Source organism: Struthio camelus, chromosome W (assembly GCF_040807025.1).
Source record: "Struthio camelus isolate bStrCam1 chromosome W, bStrCam1.hap1, whole genome shotgun sequence".
In the NCBI taxonomy this organism is placed as follows: domain Eukaryota; kingdom Metazoa; phylum Chordata; class Aves; order Struthioniformes; family Struthionidae; genus Struthio; species Struthio camelus.
Window position 1 is genome coordinate 5,208,048 of NC_090981.1, and position 22,515 is coordinate 5,230,562.

At 38.6% G+C, this 22,515-nt stretch overlaps 1 protein-coding gene across 1 annotated transcript in view; it reads left to right on the plus strand.

The window, feature by feature from the left end:
* LOC104151133 (proprotein convertase subtilisin/kexin type 5) overlaps positions 1-22,515 on the plus strand; it is a 267,125-nt gene that overhangs the window by 18,786 nt on the left and 225,824 nt on the right. The window contains 1 exon segment of the mRNA XM_068925372.1: positions 6,509-6,613. Within this exon segment, the coding sequence (XP_068781473.1) occupies positions 6,509-6,613 (105 nt within the window).

The following is a 22,515-nucleotide window of genomic DNA, read 5'->3' on the forward strand; positions in this document are numbered from 1 at the left end:
TAGAATAAAGCTATTGATACAGTTGTAGTTTATATCTTTTTAATATCTGAACTTATTTTATAAATTCCTACTATTTCCTGAGAACTGTGACCTCTTTTCTGACTAAATGCTTTCCCATTCTTACAAAGATACTTCTAAAACAGTTGTGCTAAGGCCTCTGAGTTGAGAGTCGAAACATTATTCTTTTTGATGAAGCAAAACATTTTATGTCACTATTTGGTTTTCAGGTTTCTTCTCTTTTTTCATGTAATTCCAAATGTTAAATACAGTTACCAAGAGAGCACTAAAGTACTGGAATCCCCCAAAGCAGAATTTAATTTGATAGTATTTGTTTTAAAATACAACTATACAAACAAACGTATACACAGAAGGTATGATCTAGGAAGCTTTGTCCAATGTATCCTGAACTTTTAAAAAGTAATTAACCAATTATTAGCCCACCTTATTGCCCAGGTGAAAATTAATTTGTTTTATATTCCTAAGTATATTTTGTAATATATTTAGTATATTTCTCTATTTAGAGAAATAGAATATTTGAAATTCTAAAAATAGACTATTTCTAACTAGAAATTTTGAACTCTACATTTAAATTTAGATTCTCCTTCAAATTAAATTTTAGTTTTAGTTTAGAATTGAGACTAAATGTACTTAGACTGTATTCTGGAACAGAATAGAAGCCTTTGAAAAGAAAACCTATTAGTATTGTTACAGAGATAATCCAGAATAGAACATACAAACTCCTGTAAAAAATTTCCACTGTAAATTAAAATATTATTTTATGTTCTTTTTTTAACCTGTATGTTCACTTAATTTAGCTGCAGCTGTTTGTTTCTGAGAATTTTAAAGCTTCCTAATAGATACATTAAGATGCAAATTCTCATTAAAATTTACGAAGTTACTTTGAAAAAAATCTCAGTCTTGATGCTGAATTAGAAAGATATCAAGAATTAAAATTGACTTTAGGGTCTTGTTACTTGTTTTATCCTGAAAACAAAATCGCATGAAAAGTTAAAAGAGTAGAGAGTTTATTTTGGATTTTCCATTGAAACACTTAATGTGCTACATTATTTTAAAGCAAAATGCAGCAGGATGTAAGCAGCAGTAATAACATTCTTATCTGAAAGCGTGTAATGCAGAGCTACTTTATGTTAATGGCTGTTATTCATTTTAGACATCAACTGGTTTGAAAAAACAAATTGTACTTTTCTAGTTCAAGGTAAGTGCCCAGACAAAATTTTTCCATGCAAATAGCTGAAACACAGTGGAAAATTGCCAAAACATACAAAAGAAGTCATGAGTGGCATAAGGTAAGGTGATATATATATATTTTTTCCCATTTAAACAGGAGAGGGAGTTTCAAGGGTAAAGCATTAGGATATTCATTCCTAGAATGTGAAGAGGTATACAGGCTGATTTATTTATATGAAAATTGTGATGTTTCTGTTGTAATAGACAGGTGGTTTAATTTATCTGGCTAGTTTGGGTTTTTGTTTGTTTTTCATATGTGGGTGGTTCAGAAGGGAAACTCCTTTTCCATATTAGGAGCTGGCTGAACTCTTGTCTTCCGGACCAAGGATTTAAGGAACTGAGGAAGAACTCTGGATTACAGTATAGCTTTTTTACAAGTTGATGGCCATTAGCTTCTCATTTTATCTGGAATTTCAGACTCAGAAAAAATGTTGCAATAAAGTGTAAGGAATGGTACAGGAGTGGAGCATTTGAGGTCAAGTCCAGCATGTTCAGAGTGTCACTGTTCAGAAAAGGCAACGCTGCCAATGCTCTGCAGAAGGCCAGTGCTTCTCTCTCCTAAATATTTCATTTACTGGTCTATGCAGGAGCCCCAAATTGTCCAAAACTGAAAGCAGGCCACTGCTTTGCCTCACTGCAGTCTGCTTTATGTAGGCAAACCTTATTTCTTGTGAATGACAAGTAGCAGGGCTTTCTGACCCCTAAATACTGAGATCAGAATCCTGATTTTAAAATATTTAATACTTCCTAAGTCTGCAGGGACAGAGGAAGGAAAAAGGGCAGCAATTTTCTATAGTATCATTGAACCTGTTTTCACCTGTGGGTAATGATAGTGGCACGGGCCACTAGGGATCAGATGAAGGGCTGTGGCCACACTTCCTTCGTGTTCGCTATAGAGCAGTGTGCATCAGAGGAACTTAAGTGGAACTGTAAGTTCTGGGAATAGTTGGTTCTGTCAGAAATAAAAATGCTTTGTGATACCAGGTTGGCTTCACTGGCATTTAATTTAGGGGAGAAAGTTCGCATAATCTCAACACATTCTGTTTCAACATTTTCACACTGAAACATTTTCATTTTTGTTGTGAAATACCATTTCCAGTGTACTTTGTATCATGTGACAACATTTTAAATTTTGAAATAAAGTTGAGGTAATTTTGTCAAAATGAGATGATGAAAGTAATCCTAATAAACTTTCTTCTTCTCTCTCTCTCCTTAGTATTTTCTTCTGTAAATAATTTTAACATTTTAGAGATTTGTTCCAATTCTGAAAGAAGTGAAAAGTCAGATCTTCAACCCTTTGTGAAATACACTTCTGTACCTAATTATAGTGATTTATGTTCCAAGTATGCACAGGGATAACAGATCTGTGCTTCTTTGGCTCTTTCTAGCACTTTGTCGAGTTTAGAACTAGTAAAGAATTGGACCTGATCTTCAGCGTATATTTAGGTCAGTCTAGTGGTCATATATGGATATTTAAGGCAACTTTAGCATTTATATTTCCTTGCAGAGTTTATGAGGACAGTCATAGATGAAGGTAGATGAATTCATTCGGTCACTATATCTTAAATTATCTCAATACTGCCTCAGACTATAAAACTGCATAAGGAAGAAATATATTACAAGGACTAAGCTTAGAAAGTTTGGCTCGTGTTTCATAGTTAATATCTTTAAAATTCACTCATTTTCTAAACTTTAAAAAGAAAATAAGATTTAGTAAATATAAAATGAATGTATATACGTGCATGTTTTGCTTTTCTGGGATTCCACTGCAATGTTGTTGGATTATTATTTCCATGAGTTATTTTATCCTTGATTAAACATTGTATGGTATTATTTAAATGTACATATGTATTTATTTTAAATTTTCAGTGATGAAGATTACTTCCAAAGAGAGTAAATCCCTTCCCCTCCCCCCGCTTGCTTTTGTCCAGGCAGTTCCTCAGGAATGTTTCTCCATCTCTTTTTAAAGAAATCAGATCTTCCAGGTCAAAAAGAAGATTACAAAGATTTTCCAAGGATAAAACAGCTAAATTGTCATCAGTCTCTATGGTGGTTAGAGCTGCAGTCTGGTGTTTCTGTCTTTGCATTACTTTCCCTCTGAGAGTGCCTCTAAGACCTGGTAGTTAAAAGTATAAAAAACAATTTAACAAGAACATCCATAATGATAAGTTTTATTATGCTATATTTCCATGGTTTAACTATTCTCCAAGTGATCCAAGGATTTGGAAGGTCTAAGTAAATTCCCATTAAGGGAAAAGAGGGCAATACAATTTTTAATAACACTGGTGTTACCTGACTGTGAGAGGCACTGGCAGTTATTGAATATTAATTAAATTCCATTTAAAAGATTTGGGCTCTTGTTATTTCCCTGACAGTTATGAAGTAAAGCTGTAGACCTCACCATTAATTAATAGTTGTTATTATTTGAAAATTGATGGTGCCTGGAAGACATGGCATTACAATTACCGCACTTAATTCTAAGGGCTTAATTCTGTCTCCTGAGTGTAAGGTCTCAGAGGGAGTACAACCATCAAGCATTACCGAGCCTCAGGATTTTCACCTTTGGTTGGAAGGTGTAGATAGCGTGCAGCTCCCTGCCTGTGTGGGCAAGCCTCAGGGCTAAAATATGCCTGGGGCTGTCTCCTGGCCCCTCTGTTCCCTTCTGCAGTGGCTAGTGCTGCTGGACGATGGGACCTCCAGGAGTGCAATTAGGCCATCCCTGAAATCTGCTGGTTTGGATGCTCTTAAAGGGGGCAGTTACAGTTTATCCTTAAAAAAAAGTCTCTGAATGAGTGCAAGGCAAAACACAGGGAACTGGGTGATATTGAGATCTATGCAGCACAAAACAGGACAGATGCTTACTTATTTTCCTTGAAATATGACGTGTTCCTTTCTATGCAGTTCTGTGCAGTTACGTGCTTTGAGCTCCATCTATTAAAATGTGTGTTTGTGTATACACACATGTACACACACAGAGCAGTAGGTCTCTAATTCACACTAATGACAGCAAGGGGCATAAAAGCCTAATCTCTGTACAGTGTTTTGGTATGGTGGATATGCACACTACTGATTTCTGAGGACTTACAAACTAAGAGTAACCTCACTTGCGTGTTGTTAGCATATCAGCCCTGTTCGAGGCTGCTCTTGAGCCCAGGCAACGTCTAGGAAGAGATGGGTTATGCCCCTTTGCCTCAGGGCAACGTGGTGTCACCCATATTGGTGCTAACCTGGGAGCCACATTTCAAGGGTTGGTATAAATAATAATGGTTTTAAAAAAGTGCAATATAATCCTGATATTTAGTGACATTCATTGTGCTACAGGTTGTTAAACTATCAGAATAAACCCTGATTAATCTGGTCACTAGTGATGCAAAAATATGACTGTGTACAATAATATCCTGAATTCCCCTTTGGACTGGCTAAAATCAGCACGGAAACTGCTTGTTTTTCTGGCTCGTGCTATGTCACCAATGGTGTATGCTGGCCCATGGATGGACACCTGCGTGTGCTTTGGCACCGGCTCTGGTGATAGTGAGGCCACAGAGGAGCACGTGGGGGTGATCTGGCGATGCTCGGGGTTCCACAGCAATTTGAGATGCCCACGAGAAGACTTTCCCCATAGACTTAAAGTTTTTTTTTTGCTGGGCATGCACATGGAAACGGAAAACAGGCTCATCCATGGGACAGAATCACACCACTTCCATCTGGATGGCCTCTCAGACAGAAGGCAGGCTGGAGATCGCTATTACAGTGTTAATGTGCTTCATTTAGGCTTCATCAAACCAATTCCTGTTTCATTTATGACAAACTGACTTGGTTTAAAAAATATTTTGGTATTTGACTTAAACTAAACATAAGTCACTCTTCCTGGATGGAAATATCAATGGACCTTTTTAATTGTACTGATTGAGATTAATATCTTAAATCCTGGTATAGTTTTCCCCTTTAGATGAACTCATTTAAACTGAAGAATTTTTTTTCAAAAAATTCTCCCTCATTCCTCACTGCCCTTTATGTTTTTAAACTTTCAGATAAAATATTCAACTGTTCCTTTAGAACAATAATTTTCTATCAATATTTCATCTTAGGCTATTCTGATATTTTCTCAGGAGTTGTGTTTTCTAATAGTCTAAAAGCAGCTTCTTGGAGTTTCACAGTGGCTTATATACAATTCTCTTTGAACCTTTAAACAGTCAAGTTTCCTACATATGTATTCTTGTAGATACAAATTCAGAATATAGGATCTTTGAGGTTAGAACTTTTCAGTATTGCTCCATCCTCTTTGGTGGTTTCATTCAGAATTATTTTCAAAACCAAACCTATTTTCTGAGGACACTTTGAGTTATAACTTGAAATAACAGTAAGTTCGGATGTCCCTTTTTTGCTCATCATTAAGGAATCTTTAACTGAATTATTAAGTGTCTTACAAGATCTACAGTGCATTAGAAGGCCAAATTCCAAATGGCTTGGGACGATATTCTCCCTAAAGACAAGGAGGCTGAATATTTGTATATGTGTGAAAGTAAAGTTTTAAGTTATGAAAATTTAGGTATTAATGACATTGGAAGGGGAAATTTCATTGTAAAATTGTGAAGGCTATCTTAGTTTAATATTTACATTGCTACTGTGTACTGATGGGATGAATAAAAAGTATTTTTACTGTACTTGTGAAATTTGCAATTTTGTATGGATTGAATTTTTACTTCTAGTAAGTTATTATACTGTGAAGTTACCATTTCCATCTTTCTTTCTTCTACTTTTTTCTTGCTCACCTTCTGCAGAAAGAAACCTATTCCCGGTGAATAGTCTGATTGCTGTGGATTGCTATCTTTTTTATATAAGTTAATTATATAAATTACCAAATCTAGTGCATTTTACAGTACATTTCCTTAAGCAAACTAGATGGAATGCTTTTTAATAACCATATAGCCATTTGATGATTTTTATACCATTTGAAGACAGTTTGGATATAGATTGATATAGAATTACTTAAAATACTGCATATAAATTAAACATTAAAAAGGTAGATACAGACAGACTAAGCAGCTCAATTATAATCTTTGGTTATGCAGTTACTGCCTCAAGGACACTCCATCCATTTCATATCATATGTCCTTTTGAAAGATGATCACTGGGTTCAAGTAACATTTCAGCACAGCAGGAAATTGCATAATTTATAGACCTTTAAAAATGAAAACCAGAAAACTGCTTTTCATAAATTAAATTGCCCTCTCTTTTTTTTCCTTTTCTCCCCTTGCAGATTGGAACACTGAAGGATTACTACCACTTCTACCATAGTAAAACAATTAAAAGGTCAGTTCTCTCAAGTAGAGGTACCCACAGCTTCATTTCAATGGAACCAAAGGTAAGAAAATCCACCTACGTGTCTGAAGCAAAAGCCTTTGCATTTTTAATATGAAATATCATGCCAAGAGACATTCACCTGAATGGCATATAGCATTACAAGAACTGACATACTATCTGTTCACTAAGGTTCTGCTTCCCATTAAAACAAAGCAAAGACAATACCATGCTATTAAGCATGTGCTGTTCTTAGAACGTAAGGTCCAGCGTTATTCATGGAGGAGTTGCAGTTTGGGAATTTTGTTAATGTACTAATTGCTATGTTTCTCTAAAAATCACAAATGTAATATTGATGACCATTACCTTCTGTAAATCAACCAGCTTTTGGAATGAAAATGAGCAATATAGGATGATATCACTGTTCAGATGAAGGTTTTTCTTGTTTGTTTTTGATCTTTTTCTGGATTTAAAGTGTGTGAGGGATTAGGAATACTAGGGAAGTAGGAATACTCTTTGCCATGGTCTTTTTTGGCAATTCCTATTGATCTTAATTTTAAGAGACAATGATGTCATACTGTCAGAGTGTATATTATAGAATAGGTAACTGGTAACATAATTTAATTACTGATTTATAGTTGAGTATAATATTGTCCTGTAGCTTTTGTTTTAATCCTTTAGTCCTTAAGTCTCCTTAAGTCCTAAAACACACTTTTGTTTTAATCCTTTAACTTCAGTGGTTTGCAACTTCATCCCTGACCATAGAATTGGATTTCTTGTGGTTTTCTTTAAGAAAGGAAGTTTGAAAAAGATTCCTTTAGCTTTTTAAATGCTGTTCAAGCAACTCCCTCCCCCACAAAAAAACCCCAACCCCCCAGCGTTTTTCACTGGTTAAAACAGGGTCAGCCTTTTTTTAGTCTTTGGATTATGACTATTGTCTGTGAAGGATTTGCACTATCCTAAAACTTGACAAGGATTTAAGAAAAGTATAAGTTATCAGTGAAAGACAATTTGAATACTGCACGTGTTTCCTGCAAGCTAAGCATCCTAGAGGAATACTGAAGGATACAGGAACACTTCTACAGTCTGGAAAGCCATGTTTAGGGTTAAAGTTCCTTCTGAGGAAGGGACAGGATGCCAGAAGTGCACACAGAGCATTTTCCCCCCGTGTCGATAGGGCTAAGCTGCTCAGCTGTGGAGGGGGCCCAGCAGCTCTGCTGAGCGGAGTGTTTCAGGGATTAGTATGCAAATGGTCGAGGCCCAAACCTCTGCTCTCACAAATGCTCAGACCCGCTGTTCAGATGCCCAGCGCTTCCCTCGGAGTAGGTGATGCTGCAAAGGAAGGGAAAGCGTTCATGTCTGCCTCAGTACATGCAGTTTCCCACGTGCACAGAGGTTGAGAAGTGATTTGCACGCAGGTGCATGAGCTGACAGGCACGTACCACCATAAATGTTCCTGCTATGCCCACCTGCCGTATACCCCTTCTGCATCTCTGACAGATGGCCAAAATCATGAGAGACTCAAAGGCAGAGCACACTAGAAAATCAGAGACATAATTGGTTTTGCAGGGCCTTCTGCATTACACCATTTAGGTCTTGTCCTGTACGTGGCATTCTGTGCTAGCGCCAGCACAGGAATCACATTGCTCAATTTCTGAATTGTTATTAAATAACACTTTAATACTGAGATGCGCTAGTGAGGGTTGTGCAAGACACTCCAGCCTGTTAATGTTTCTGTACCCAAAGAGAAGCTGAAAGTCTAATTCCTTGATCTGGCAGAAGTGCTTGTGATTGCCTTTGTGATTGCTCTACTGAATCTGGGCTAGGGAACTCTTGTGTGGCTGGAGACATGTCAAAATACGGGCATCAGTATTTGTAGACTAATGGCCTGCTTGTCCTCAGTGTATATAGCATTAAACAATTAGTATATTAAAGTAGACTTTCAGTTTAATTGTGTTGTGTAAGCTGGACCTTTTAAAAACAAAATATTTAATCTTAAAAAAGGCACATTGCATGGCTGTGAGAATTTTAAAGGACCAGTACTATATGCTACTGTATTTATGAGTGTCACTGTATCTAATGCCAATATTTGCAGCAGATTAGATGGCATGTGTATTTGTGAACAAGGGAACACTGAGGTTTGTGTACTTTCCAAATCATTTAATGATAGTTTACTTAATGCTTAAAAGCCTCTTCTGTTTAACATGTGCACCTAATTAATGTGATCTGTGCTTGCTTCAGATATGGATCACTAGTTTGTTCTTAATTTTATAAAATTTTAAATAATGGAATTTTCATTGAGTGGAAATTCATTATGTAAATAACCTGTATATAATGGAGAAAATATTTTGAGATCTGGCATTTTTGAACTACTTTTGTGGACAGTGTTTGATTTCACTGTGTGAATTTAAAGGGAAAGATATATAGGTAATTAAATTGCTTTGAAGATCTTCATCTTGATTTTTTTCTTCTAGAAATTGCTCTTCACATGATTTTAAACAATATGAATAGGCCCAACAGGGAACATAAATTGAAGATGTATGGATTACACATTTTTACAATTGTCTCAGTATTAGATGAACATTACTCTGCTTTTAGATGATAAAGATACAGAATATGCAGTATGACATAATTTTGTCCATTATCATCCACATCCTTGCCTAACAACTCTGGGGGTTGCCATTTAGAGGTGAAATGGATAAAGCAGTTTTAAGAGATGCAAAGGTCCAAGTGAGGTTCTGATGTCCCTAACGTAGTTTGTCATCTAGAAAATTTCAGACGTAGCTTTCTCTGCAACATCTTTTCTAGTCTTGTATGTAGTTATGTGGTGCTTCCAGTGTTGGTAGAAAAACAAAGATGAGAGAAGATTGTGGATTTGAAGCAGAGATCAGTACTATGTGTCAAAGCTAAGTGTTGAATGAAATCCATGGGTGGCAAAGACACTACAGGAGTTTCTGGTCTTTTCAGCTAACGTCCTGTTTGTGGGTGGCTTTTGGCAGGGGTCAGTGAAAATCCCATACCATGAATTATGAGCCTTTCTTTAGCTCTTTAGAGTTTGTCCACCAAAGTTATTTTGCTGGTGCTACTGTGCATGAGACAATAGGAGCAGAAGCAAAAAGCAAGCGGGAAGATGGACAGAGTCAGTGCATCGTTGAAAGTGATCATACAGCTCTAATTCAACTGCTTAATAGTTGAGTTCCTTGCTGGTAGGCCCTCCATTGAAATCAGACTGATAGAGCATTTCCAGGAGTGGGAATAAAGAGCTTGATGCACCTCTGGGTTTGCCCTACTAATGAAATGAAGAGACATGAAGTGGAAAGAATTGTCAAGTATGAATGTGATCTCACTATGTAAATCAAAATTTACATCAATACAAAGCATAAGAAAAACCAGATGGAGCTTTTCTATCACTGAAGAGATTACAGTTTCAATGAAATATCAGAACTGAAGCCCGTAATCATGACAATGATACATATAAGTTAAATGGACAGTACAGATGAGAAAGTTGTCTTTTCATACAAGGTACAGTTATGTGAAATGGGGAGTTTGTAGTGAAGGGCCATGACAATGAATTTGTGACTCATGTAGTGAAAAATGTTCCCCAAAATCAAATAGCATAAATGGCAAAGCAATAATCCCAGAAGAACGCAATTGTTAAGTTAATATAATGCAGCTTTCAGATTGATAATATATTCAAAGTGATGTATGTACAAGCTGAAGTATGTTCTGTTTTGCTTATGAGGTCCCAGTGCTTTGCATCACAAGAGAGATCTGAAAAAGAAATGTGGCCCATAGCAATGCTGCTAAATGTAAAATTAATAATTCAAGTTCCTGTGAAATCTCCCATTTACTAATGGGGAAAACATTTTACAGCATTAGTGTTTGTTTGTCAGTTCGAAATATGATGCCATAGACAGACATTTACATTTTCCCCATCCTCACCTAACCATGCACAGAGCAGACCTGTATGACCTGGCACATACAAGCTGTTAGTACCATGTATACAGTCTCACCACTGCTATAACAAGCTGAACAGAACTGGTGGTAACAACACAAAAAATCATAGCAAAAATAATTTTGAGGAGACAAAACCAAATGCTAAAGGCTATCTTCAAAGGAAAGGAAAGTAATGCCAGAAGCCCATCCTTAATACTAGTAGGCCATTGTGGGTGTTTGTGAGAGGATAGAGGGAAGACGAACAGTAGCACCCACAAGTAAACATTTCATCACATTGCTATGTAGCAGTGGTTTTACCAGTTGACATTGCTAAATAATATCCTGGCTTGATATGGGAAGTAGCTGGCTAAAGAGCAGGGAAAAGGATGGATTTCACCACAAGGTGATGGTCTTGCTTTGGCAAGGAATATGCCACTATTTGTGGAGTTTGCCTTTGGGAACAGAGAATGCATTTTATCACCCCGGATCAGAATGCTCATTGCAAATAAAGGGGAAGGTTAGATTTTTCATGCTAAGAAGATTGTCACCAAGGTGTATTTACCGATTATTTCTGAATTTAACTGTGCCAAGATTGGAGTATGAGGTTGAGTTAAGGGTAAAATAAAACTTTGGCCAATTTGTATTTCATGTAGGAGGCACAAAACTCAGCAGGAATGAAGAATTTCATTACAGTACTAAAACTCTAGGTTTTTAAGAGAAGCATCTTGGACTTAAAGGTTAGAGAAATTCTGATGAGAATGCTATTGCAGGAAAGCTAGTATTTCATATTGGCGATGCCAAGTGTTAGGTTGTTAAACCTCATTAGTGAACAAAAAGATTTTGTTAGCTAAATAGAATAACAGAACTGTTAAACCTTGGGACGAGGTGAGTTACTGATGGGTAGCCATAACCTATATTATTAGCACATGGAGGACAAAGAATCAATAATAGTTGGTAGCAGGATAATGTGAACCGCCACACTATTTTCCATGTTCAGAGTTTGACCAGAGTCTAAGTTATTACGTAATGAAATATTTACCACTGTGGACCTTTTATTTAATTGTCTCTGAAATCTTTTACATGAGCCATCCTTCCTTCTTTAGCTCAGTCAAGATCAAGAATCAGACTTGCTATTTTTAAGGAGCCTGTTGCTGGGTGAGTTAGAACATGAACTGAATCACGTGTGAGAGGGCACAGCAACATTTCACTTCAGTATCTGCCTCCAGAGTGCTAAACACAGTTCAATATAAACATGGGCAAATAGTCGTACACTTAAGATCTTGTTTTAGGGCATCTTGAGATACAAAGCTGCTGTTCACTGGCACCCAACTGCATTAGATTCTGTTATAATTTGTGTTGTTTTAACAGTTGTTCATGAGGATGTAAAGGTTGTACAAGATGGTTGGTATTTTTTTGTTTAGTGGATGATTGAGATCTGTACTTATGGGGGTGACCAGTCTATTAGTCCTAGCTTAAACCAGGTTCTGCATCAGCAAAAATCCCGGGAAGCCTGTGTTGCTTGAGCAGGAATCAAGAATGATTTTACCATGCTGAGGCTGCATGACAGCACCAGCCTTATTTTCTGTTGTGGTCCAGTATGGACTAGATTGCTGTTCAGAACATACCTAGACCTAGAGGAGAAACCACAGTGATAAACTCAAGGGAGCAGAGCAAAATGGAGTGAAACTGCAGCCATGTTTTCTAGCAGGTTTCTCTAAGCCTGCACCAACACAATATCTGAAACACTTGAGAAGGTAGGATTAAACATCCCATTCTCTCTAATCTTCCTGGGAAATAGCAACCTAAAAAGTTGGTGTTCCTTTCCCACACATGGAACAGTGTTTGGCCTGCAGATGATAGAAAATCAGCTCAAAACTGAACCTTGTGTGACAGCAACCTAAAGGTGAAAGGCTTAATCCAGAATATATTCACACATTATAATGCAAATATACAGTGTATGTAGCCTTCCCCTTGTACTTTACAGGCCAAATCCAAAGCTCCTGTAACAGGACAGAATTGTTCCAGTAAATTTTGTCATATAATGGCAGTTTCTTTTCATTTATCTACAATGCATAGAAATATTTAACAAAGTTAATCAATGTTATGGGGACTGAGGTTTATTTGTGAGGAATAAAAACTTTGTTAATATCTAATTCTATTTCTACTTTCATGAGATTGCTGACTTTTCTATTAGTGCTTAAAAAGGAAACCCTCAGAAATAATCATCAAAGCTACCTACTGGGATTACCTTTTGATGTTTTTCTACTAAAAGCAGTAAAATGGCCAATAGGAACTTAGTGCAATACAATTTTGGAAATGAAAAATGTCCACTGCCAAGAAAAAAAATCTGAAGTAACCCATCCTGAATATTGCAAAGCAACATGTGGCTTGAAAATAAGTCTTAATGGCTTCAAAAAATTAGCTGGATTTTAGTTCAGAGCTGTTTAAAAACACAGATGATTTTTCTTTTGAGGAATTGTGTTTTCTGACCTCTCCACACTTGGTGAATTTGGGGCTCATGCCAACTGCACTCCTTGGCTTTTACTTCCTACTGTGTTCTGCTCTGTAAATATATTTTCTCTTCAGTACACATGTAGACCAAACATTAGGAACAGTGACAATATTTGTGTCCATAGTATAGATCTTGTTACAGAAATTTGTTTACAGCCCTCAAAAACGCATAAAAAATATTGTTTAGGAGTGATGAGGAGGAAAACTCCCTTTAGGAGATACTTTTGTTGCATAGGGAACAAATATTTTTGCAAGTGGATGTTATGCAGTGCTCCATTCACAATTGGCCAGATTTGTTTCAAAATATAATATCCCTCTACTGTTTCCTGAATTTGAGGACATATCAGGGATAACATCCTCATAGGCAAGCTCAGGAAGTGTGGGCTAGATGAACAGACAGTGAGGTGGATTGAGAACTGGCTGGATGGCAGAGCTCAAAGGGGTGTGATCAGCAGCGCAGAGTCTAGTTGGAGGCCTGTAGCTAGTGGTGTCCCCCAGGGGTCAGTCCTGGGTCCAGTCTTGTTCAACATCAGTGACCTGGATGAAGGGACAGAGTGCCCCCTCAGCAAGTTTGCTGATGATACTAAACTGGGGGGAGAGGCTGACACACCAGAGGGCTGTGCTGCCTTTCAGAGGGACCTGGACAGGCTGGAGAGCTGGACAGAGGGGAACCTCCTGAAGTTCAACCAAGGCAAGTGCAGGGTCCTGCACCTGGGGAGGAATAACCCCATGCACCCGTACAGGCTGGGGGCTGACCTGCTGGAGAGCAGCTCTGCAGAGAAGGACCTGGGAGTGCTGGTGGACAACAAGTTGACCATGAGCCAGCAGTGTGCCCTTGGGGCCAAGAAGGCCAAGGGTATCCTGGGGTGCATGAGGCAGAGTGTTGCCAGCAGGTGGAGGGAGGTGATCCTGCCCCTCTACTCAGCCCTGGGGAGGCCCCACCTGGAGTCCTGTGTCCAGTGCTGGGCTCCCCAGTACAAGAGAGACATGGAGCTCCTGGAGAGAGTCCAGCGGAGGGCTACAAAGATGATTAGAGGACTGGAGCATCTCTCCTATGAGGAAAGGCTGAGGGAGCTGGGCCTGTTCAGCCTGGAGAAGAGAAGACTGAGGGGCGATCTGATCAATGTGTACAAGTATCTGAAGGGAGGGTGTCAAGAGTATGGGGACAGACTCTTCTCCGTGGTGCCCAGCAACAGGACGAGAGGCAACAGGCACAAACTGAAACACAGGAAGGTCCATCTGAACCTGAGGAAAAACTTCTTTCCTGTGAGGGTGACTGGGCACTGGCACAGGTTGCCCAGAGAGGTTGTGGAGTCTCCTTCCCTGGAGATGTTCAAAAGCCCTCTGGACGCAATCCTGGGCAATGTGCTCTAGAGGACCCTGCTTGAGCAGGGGGGTTGGACTAGATGATCTCCAGAGGTCCCTTCCAACCTCAACTATTCTGTGATTCTGTGATTCTGAAAAACATTTTGTAGATGTTTTCCCTTCATTTTCACCAGTAAAAGCTTGGTAGAAAACTATATTCTGGTATATTAAAGCCTAAATCTAACCTGCTTAAATGTGATAGTGGTCACAGCTACCTTGTGCAACAATCTTTACTGGAACTGTAATGCTGATCACAAAAATGGATAAATTCGGGGAAGTGTCTAGTGTATACCAGACATAACTGCAAATTTGACATTGACTTCAGCATTTGTCCCCTTATTTTAGAAAACAGAAGTACTTAAGGCATAGATACTTAGTCCTGAATATTTGTTTTGGTTCTCACCATATGATCTTTGGATAATAGAACATTTCAGAATATCATAATTGCAAAAGTGAATGTACGTTAGTGAAAGAATATGAGCAAGGAGAAAAAAACCTTTGTCCCTCCTTTGCTTTGTCAGAGGACACTTCAGGAGCAGAACCACTGAGGTGTCACTGCGTGGGTAGAGGCTGGAGCTGGAGAGACAACTTAGGCAGTGTGCGCTCTGGTGTGGTGCAGCCTGCTCTGGGAGCCTTTGGGCAGTGATTGATTTGGACAGGGATTTGTGGAGGTCCTGGCCGCTTTTGCCGAGAGCATAGAGGGGATACGCAGCATGTCATGCGGCTAACTTCATCAGGCATCATTAGGTTCCCTGGCGTACCTTGAGTTATCTAAATGCTTTCTAAAATCTCTCCATCCTGGGATAAGATTGTCTCAGCATCTCTCCATTAGAGAGACACATCTGCCTGGTGGGCTCTCTCCCTGCATGCTGGGAGCACTTGGCCTCGTTCAAAACGGGACCTTTCAGGAGGGCCATGCAATGCCTGTACTTCAAAACCACACAGGTTTGCGCAGCTCCTTTTTCTAAGTGTAAATGCTACCTTAAAGAAAGAAATCTGTTCGTATTTGCAGCCTAAAAAGGAAAAGTGTGTTAATTCATCTCACAATTTGGGAACTGCTGAAGAATTTTGCTTAGCCTTAATGATGACAAAATCACTTTAGGTAAAAACGGTGTGTGGGAAATTTAAACCCGTAAGATGAATATTTCATCATGGCAGTTATAAACATGTGAAAGCAGAGGGTTATAAAGGAAACTGCTTGGTGATCTTTAGTCCGTGGATGCTAGTAGGTGTTAATAACATTTGAATTACTCTATAGTTCTAGTAAAGCAGTACAGGCTCCTGCATTTTTTGAGCAGCAAAGTGGGTTTATAGGTGAAAAATGATAGGGCAACTAAATGTTTAAAGAAAGGTAAGGAGAATTAGTACTTTCATTGCTCATCTGTGTTCAAAGAACTTGCCAGGGAAGACAGCAGCTCTGACAGCTGCAATGGTCTCATGTTATAAGAAGTGTCTTTTTACTGTCATTAGAGTTGGTTTGCATTGGTGGTGGCCAAGAGATAGCAAATTGGTGTTTTGGCTCCTGGGGTATAAAATTGCTGGATATCAGAAAGAGTCAGAAGAGGAGGAAGTGGAGACATCCTAGTTTTGAACCAGGGAAAGATGCACCATTCTGGAAAACGCTGATCCTGCAGGGCCAAATGCCAGAATATCAGCCAAGAGAGAGAGAGATTGAAAGAAAACACATTTTGGAAAGGAGCATCTTGGAGCAGACCATCTAGGAATGTTACAGAGCAGCTTTTACACACCATTTCCTGAGGGGATCCAGCTTCATCTGATACTGATGATGTTGGTTATAGTGCAGGATATTCATAGAAAAATGGATTAAAGGTCTTATTTTAATCTTGCATTTGGAAAACTTTCTGGCAGCAGTGTATGTTCCTGATGTAATGTGTCAACATTTTTATGCATCTCTGCCTGCTCCTGGCAGGCAAGACAATCACATTTGATTCTAGTGGCAGCTTTCTCACCCAGATGTTTTAAACAGTGAACAGCAAGTGATCATGATACACATAGATAATTTGTCATCTCTAGAGTTATTAGAAGATAATAAAAAGCAGAGACAGGGAGCTGGAAAGACATCCCTCCCCAAAACAAGGCAAAAGAAAAAAACCCCAACCTTTTGTGCATCTTATTAGAACCTCCTTTCTTTTAGTGTCATTTTAAAAAGTCAATATCACTGGAAAGCCTCTCTTATTTCCCTTGGCTAGATACTCTATTTCAGACTAGCAGATCCTCATCGTCCTGTAAACTGCAAGTTTTAATGGCTTAGATGAGATGCCAGGCAGCTATGCCCTGTTCTCAGCTATGCTCTGTGCTGCCGAGTGTATGTATGTGCCCTGTGTGAAAGGACTTCACTCCTCTGTGCCGCTGACTCCCTACCTGTGAAACGGCGAGAATGCTGATAGTTGAATAAAAACTTCCACAAATGGCAAATGCAAAGTGAGCACCATATATTTTATTCTGTGGAAGTGTTTTTCCCTTGCTGCCACACAGAGCATTTTATGAATACAAACAATGTTTTAGTAAAATAAAACACTCTTATTCTAAATCCTCTCCATATAATCCACTTAAACCAGTTGTATCCATTGGTGTGTTGACTGTTGCTCACATAAGCCGTATTTAACCTAGATTATTGTTTGACATTATTTCTTCCCTTTTTTGAGGGGGAATAAATTCCATCACTCCCATTGACACTGAAATTCTAAATAAATATAAAGGCCAAAATATCTGTTTATTTTTGCTTTTTTAAAGGAGCTAAATCAAAAAGTCCTTTTTAAGTACATTTACCAAACTCAGAGACAGTCCACTGTTTAATCAGTAGCTGTTATAACAGCTTTAAGTGATCAAATATAAAACCAGAATTTCTGAATTCTGAAATATTCTGAAACTATTTCTTCCAAATATAGTTACCATTACACTCCTAGTCTTTAAGACCAAAAGGAAACATTGTGGTCATCTGGTCAAACCATTTTTGACCAGATGCTGTATGGCTTTCTGGAATTCATTTCTATTTAAAGCAGAGCATAGGTTTTAAAAATCTTCCAGTTTTAATTAAGACATTTCCAACAATTGAGAGTTTCCACAAATTTTTTAGTTGATCTCTAAGTTAAATATTTTTGTGTTATCTGAGTTCATCTACGTTCAACTTCTAGCCATTTGACCTCGCTCTGACTTTGTGAGTTGAAGAATACTGCCTTGGCAGTTTGGTTACCTGCACAGGTGTTCAGACGCTGTGATGTGAACACCCATAAACTTCTCTTTCCTCAGCTAAGAGCACCTCCTAGAACCACTCAATTGTGGATCTGTTTTTATCTTTGTTCATCACTCTTGCACCTCTTCCCTGGATCCTTGCTGTATCAACGTGCTTCCTTTGCTTTGGACATGGGAAGCTGATGGTGAGAGTTGCAGCAGTGCTTTTAAGGAGCTTTTAAGCTGTTGTCTAATGATAATACATTGGTGTAATCCTTCAGAGTCCATTTTCATCTTTTGGTCCATCCTATCAGCAGGTAAATTAACTGGACAGAGGATTAGAGATATGATAACAGTACTAATAGGAAAGGGTATGAAAGCCCTTACAATTTTTGAAGCCCCTGAAATGTCTGCCCTGGCGAGAGCAGGCATCTTTTGTAGCACATCCCAGGTGATGTCAAACAAAGGTTAGGTTTGTATACTTCAGAGGATGCATGTTTGCACACTTGAAAGTCTTGGTCAGAGGAAAAAAGATTTTGTTGGTACAGAGAGTATTCATAGCCTGTAATCATATAAAGAGTCACATTTTTAGTAGGCCATTTAAAAGTCCTTCTATCCCAACAGAAGACAAAGTAAAAATAGCTCATAAAGATTGCTATCGAGTGACATAAACATAGATAACAGAAATTTTGGCAAGGCTGTCCAGACCAAACTGTAACCTCATGTAAGTGATTTGATTGGAGGTTGAAAAGCTTTGATATATTCAATTGGAAAGTCTGTCCCGTAAATGACAGCCATGGAAATAATGCTCTTTGTTTTCCTCTTCTGAATTTGTAATATGGAAGTGCTGTGAAATATGAGCACAGAGAAATGGAGCCATAACTAAATGATTGTTCTTGGCACACTTCTAATGTCAAAATGTGCACAGGGACTGTCAGGGATCTTAAAAGCCAAGATGTTGCCCCTGTTTCAGATTTAAAATAAAGAAAAGCAGTAACCAGCAGGTTCATTAATCCAGCATCACTCCAGCTTTTATGTGGTCTGGCTTGCAGAAATCAAGAGATACCACCTCGATGGAAGCACTGTCAGTGGTTCTCGAGTTGTGGGAATAGTGCTTCTGTTGAAAAAACATTTGCTTTTCTTCAGACTACTGGATTTAGGGAAGGAAACTTCAGTCCTTTTTCATTTGCTCTGGAGGTTGGACTGCAGAGCTCCCTGAGGCTGGATACATGTCTTTCACAGGCAGCTCTTTACAGAAGACTATTTCAGAAGGTGATGATGATGTTGAAGAGCTGCAGCAACCAGTGTTTTAATAGAAGCAAACTTCACTGCCAGCTGCAAGACTCCAGTCCAGTTCAGGGCAGGAAGAGGTATGGTAGAGCTCAGGTCACAGGTCGAGGAAAAAAGATTAAATCATCAGTGGCTTAAAGGACCCAGGACATTTCTTCTGCTCTTTTTGCACTACAGCCTGTGCAGGAGGAGACTGCTAATGATTCCCCTGTCTTGATTTGAAGTGATAGATCAGAGACAAACATGCTAGCCATGGAAGAAATAGGAGTATTCATCAAATTGTGCTAGAAATACATCTGCAGTGACAAAGATATAGTGAAATGGGGTAGTGTAAAATATACCATTGATATTTCCATAAAGAGCAAAACCCAATTATTTTTAATGTTTCAAAACTTTAAAACTGAAGCTTGAGATAAGTACTTTTGGCCCAATTCTGAATTCTAAATATATACTTCTAGGTATAGGCGGTAAACAGGGTAAGTTTGAAAAAGAAGAATTGGTCCTGTTCTTGCAATTAGGGACATACTAAACAGCAGTGATACAGAATGGAAAAAAACAAAATGTGATCAACTTTTTTGTAGCTTAAGTACTCTGATAACAGAAGACTGCTTGATTTGATATTTGGTTTATGCTTTTGTGACTGAATTTTTCCATGGTGGATTTATGACAAAGATTTCCATGATGGCAAAGCATCATTAAGCAAAAATGCTGGAAATACACTGAGCAATAGGTGATAGTTTCTTCTTTTGCAGAAAGCAACAATAGTGTATAAGGGCTTTTTCAAATGCCTTTTGGCCAGCAAAGAGAATACGCAAGAGAAGCCTCCTGTATTTGCTTTGGCAATACCAGTATACCACCGTGGGATATTCTATATCACTTAATCATGGAATGTTTCTACTGTCTCAATAATTCTCAGTGCATTTGCTGAATTGCTGTGGATATCTATGGCAATAGATGCCATGGCAAACCCTCAACTGAATCTAGACACTTGGAATTACGCTGGTATTTTTGCAAATAAGCAAAATTTGGCCCAGTGGGAGATTTGTCTTGCTAAGAACTAATTTATTACATTATTTAAGGTCATCTGAAATTAGCATGTGCAGATGTCTGAAGTACTTAAATGATTTATGACAGGAGTTATTGGACTAGCCTAAGGAAAGAAAAAATCCATTAGAATTTTCTTCAATTTTTTTTATATCATCGTTGCTACAGTAATATAAACATAAAAACTAAGATAGTTCAACTGCCAGATGTTAGACTCCAAAGCTAATTAAGTTAGAGGGTTTAAAATTTCATTCCCTAGTAGATACTGGATTCAGCATCAGGTTTTCAGTTTATTAAGAAGATGCAATTTTAAGTATAAGTTAGATGAAGTTATGACATATCAACTTGCATTCAGAGTGATATTATTACTAATCCTCATGGTGTATTGAAATTCTTGAGAGTATTATACTGTCCCAAGACTAGATACACTATTGTTGTATGTAATGATGTAGGCTTAGCTTTGGATACTCAACCAAGTAGGCCTATCATTTATATATATTTTTAAAACTGTGTATGAAATGTGACCATGAATGATAGAGTAAGTAGCTTGTCTAAACATGACAATTGCTTTTAAGCTGCAGTGAAGATCTTTCCTGACTTTTCCAAGGTTGATTTATCTTAGAAACTGGACCAGTAGCATTTGAGCTGCCTAGGGGTGTACTCCATGTCTGAAGAAGGGAAAAATCCCGAACTACTTGAAATGCGCTTTGTGTAAGACAACGGGGGCTGGTGCTTCAGAAAGCCACAAGAGAGGAGTCCAGGCTCCCTGGAATTTGTTCTCAGCTCTGCCACAAAGCTGCCATGTGATTTTCAGCTTGTAATTTCGTACTGCTCTGTGGTCCGCTATGGTGCAGCATTCAAAAGAGGAGGTTGGGCATAGGCTGCGTTCATGTTCACTCAGCAATTGCTGCAGTTGCACCCATGAATATAAAACCTGATAAGAGACTTCCCCAAGGAGAAAAGATGTGGGGTCTTTTTGCCGCTTCTTCTTTCATTGTTCCCTACCTTTCCAGTGGGACATGAGTCTTGGCCAGTTGCAGGCAAGTTGAGCTTCTCCAAAATTTCAGTGTGATGCCTGTCATTCCCAGCAGTTCTGGCTGCTAATAAACTCCCTTGGGACAGAGACTCTGCATCACCACCTCCACCTGGGATATGTGTTTTTTTCTTGTTTCTCTTCTCAACACGTTCCTCTAAAGTCTTGTTCCTAAAGCAGGAATACGCTGTTGTGACCACACACAGTTGTAGACTGAGATGTACTGATGTTTGTAAAGGGCTCTGAAGTTCTGAGATGGGAAGGGTGCAGTGGAAAGGCAAAGGGTTTGCATGTGTTAAAATGCACACCTTTAGATAAATGTACTTTGTGTATGTGGAGGTATGATTGTAGTGCTATAATGTATTTGTATGTAGCAAAGTAGATAGAAACCACTTATTCATATCAGGACTGACTAGCTTTTCTGCAGCTGTGAGATGGAAAAATATGCATTGAATTTCAGCTTTGTTCCACAGGTCAGACTACTGTGGAACAACTGCTGTTGTGTAGGATGTTTGTTTGGGCATAAGTGGTAATTTCAAACATTTTCTGCTTCTTCCTTTCCTCCTCTGCTTTTCCCCTTTCTCTCCCCAGCTTGTCCTAACATCTGTTTCTTTCTTTATCTTACTTTTTTAAGAATATGTGTAGCATAATTATGACAACTGCTTTGATTGTGAATTTTCATTGACCCTTGCTGAAGAAGCACTTTGTCAATGAGCAAGAATGCATCACTTTTAGTGCTGCTGGATTCATTGACTTTTTATCCAACTTTAGACCCCTGCAGTTTCTGAAATGGTATCTGCAATAATTTTCCATGCTCTTGACCTATGTCAACAGCTACTTTATCCAACTGTCTTCATCTATTTTTATGTGCAAACTGGCTGCTGCTACTGAGAGTCAGAGAATACTGATAGGTTAGGAAAATAGCCTGGAGCTCAATTATGGTTAAAAAAAAACAAGCAGAATAGTCCAACTTTGGGGGTCTCACTTTTGTGACTCTGCACATAGGCAAGAGGAGGTGTCACTGGTCTCAATCGCGCCTCCTATGTGACTGAGTAACATTTTGGGTCTCGAGTGTTCAATATCCAGAATATGGCCATTGGATATTGGTATATCCTCTGAATGCTCTTTAATTTTGAATTTTTCAACTTCTTTTTCTTTCATTAGAATGTGAAATACAAACAGAGAGTGTTGTCAACTGGTATGTTTAAATAGAGGTAGTGTCACAGAAAATTGCATTACGTAACAACTAAGATATATAAATGACTGGTTTTCGCTACTATGACCTGTAGGAACAATTCTGGGATTTTTCTCTTATGGCCTAATATGGGCCAAACACAATCTCATTTTCTCTCTCGGAGTGTCCCGACTTCACTCCTGTCCTCCTTCAACTTGGTGTATTTGAATTCACTTGCAGATGAACATGAAGATGGTTCAAACTAGGAAAGTGTCAAGTACGCCAGGTGCAGCGTGAGGACATCGCATGGGGAGGCAGGCTGCTATGCCAGAATAATTCCTTCTGCTGACACACTCTAAGTGAAAGTGCGGCAATGCTGTCCAGCCCCAGCTTTCCACATGATGAGCATTGCTCCTTTTTC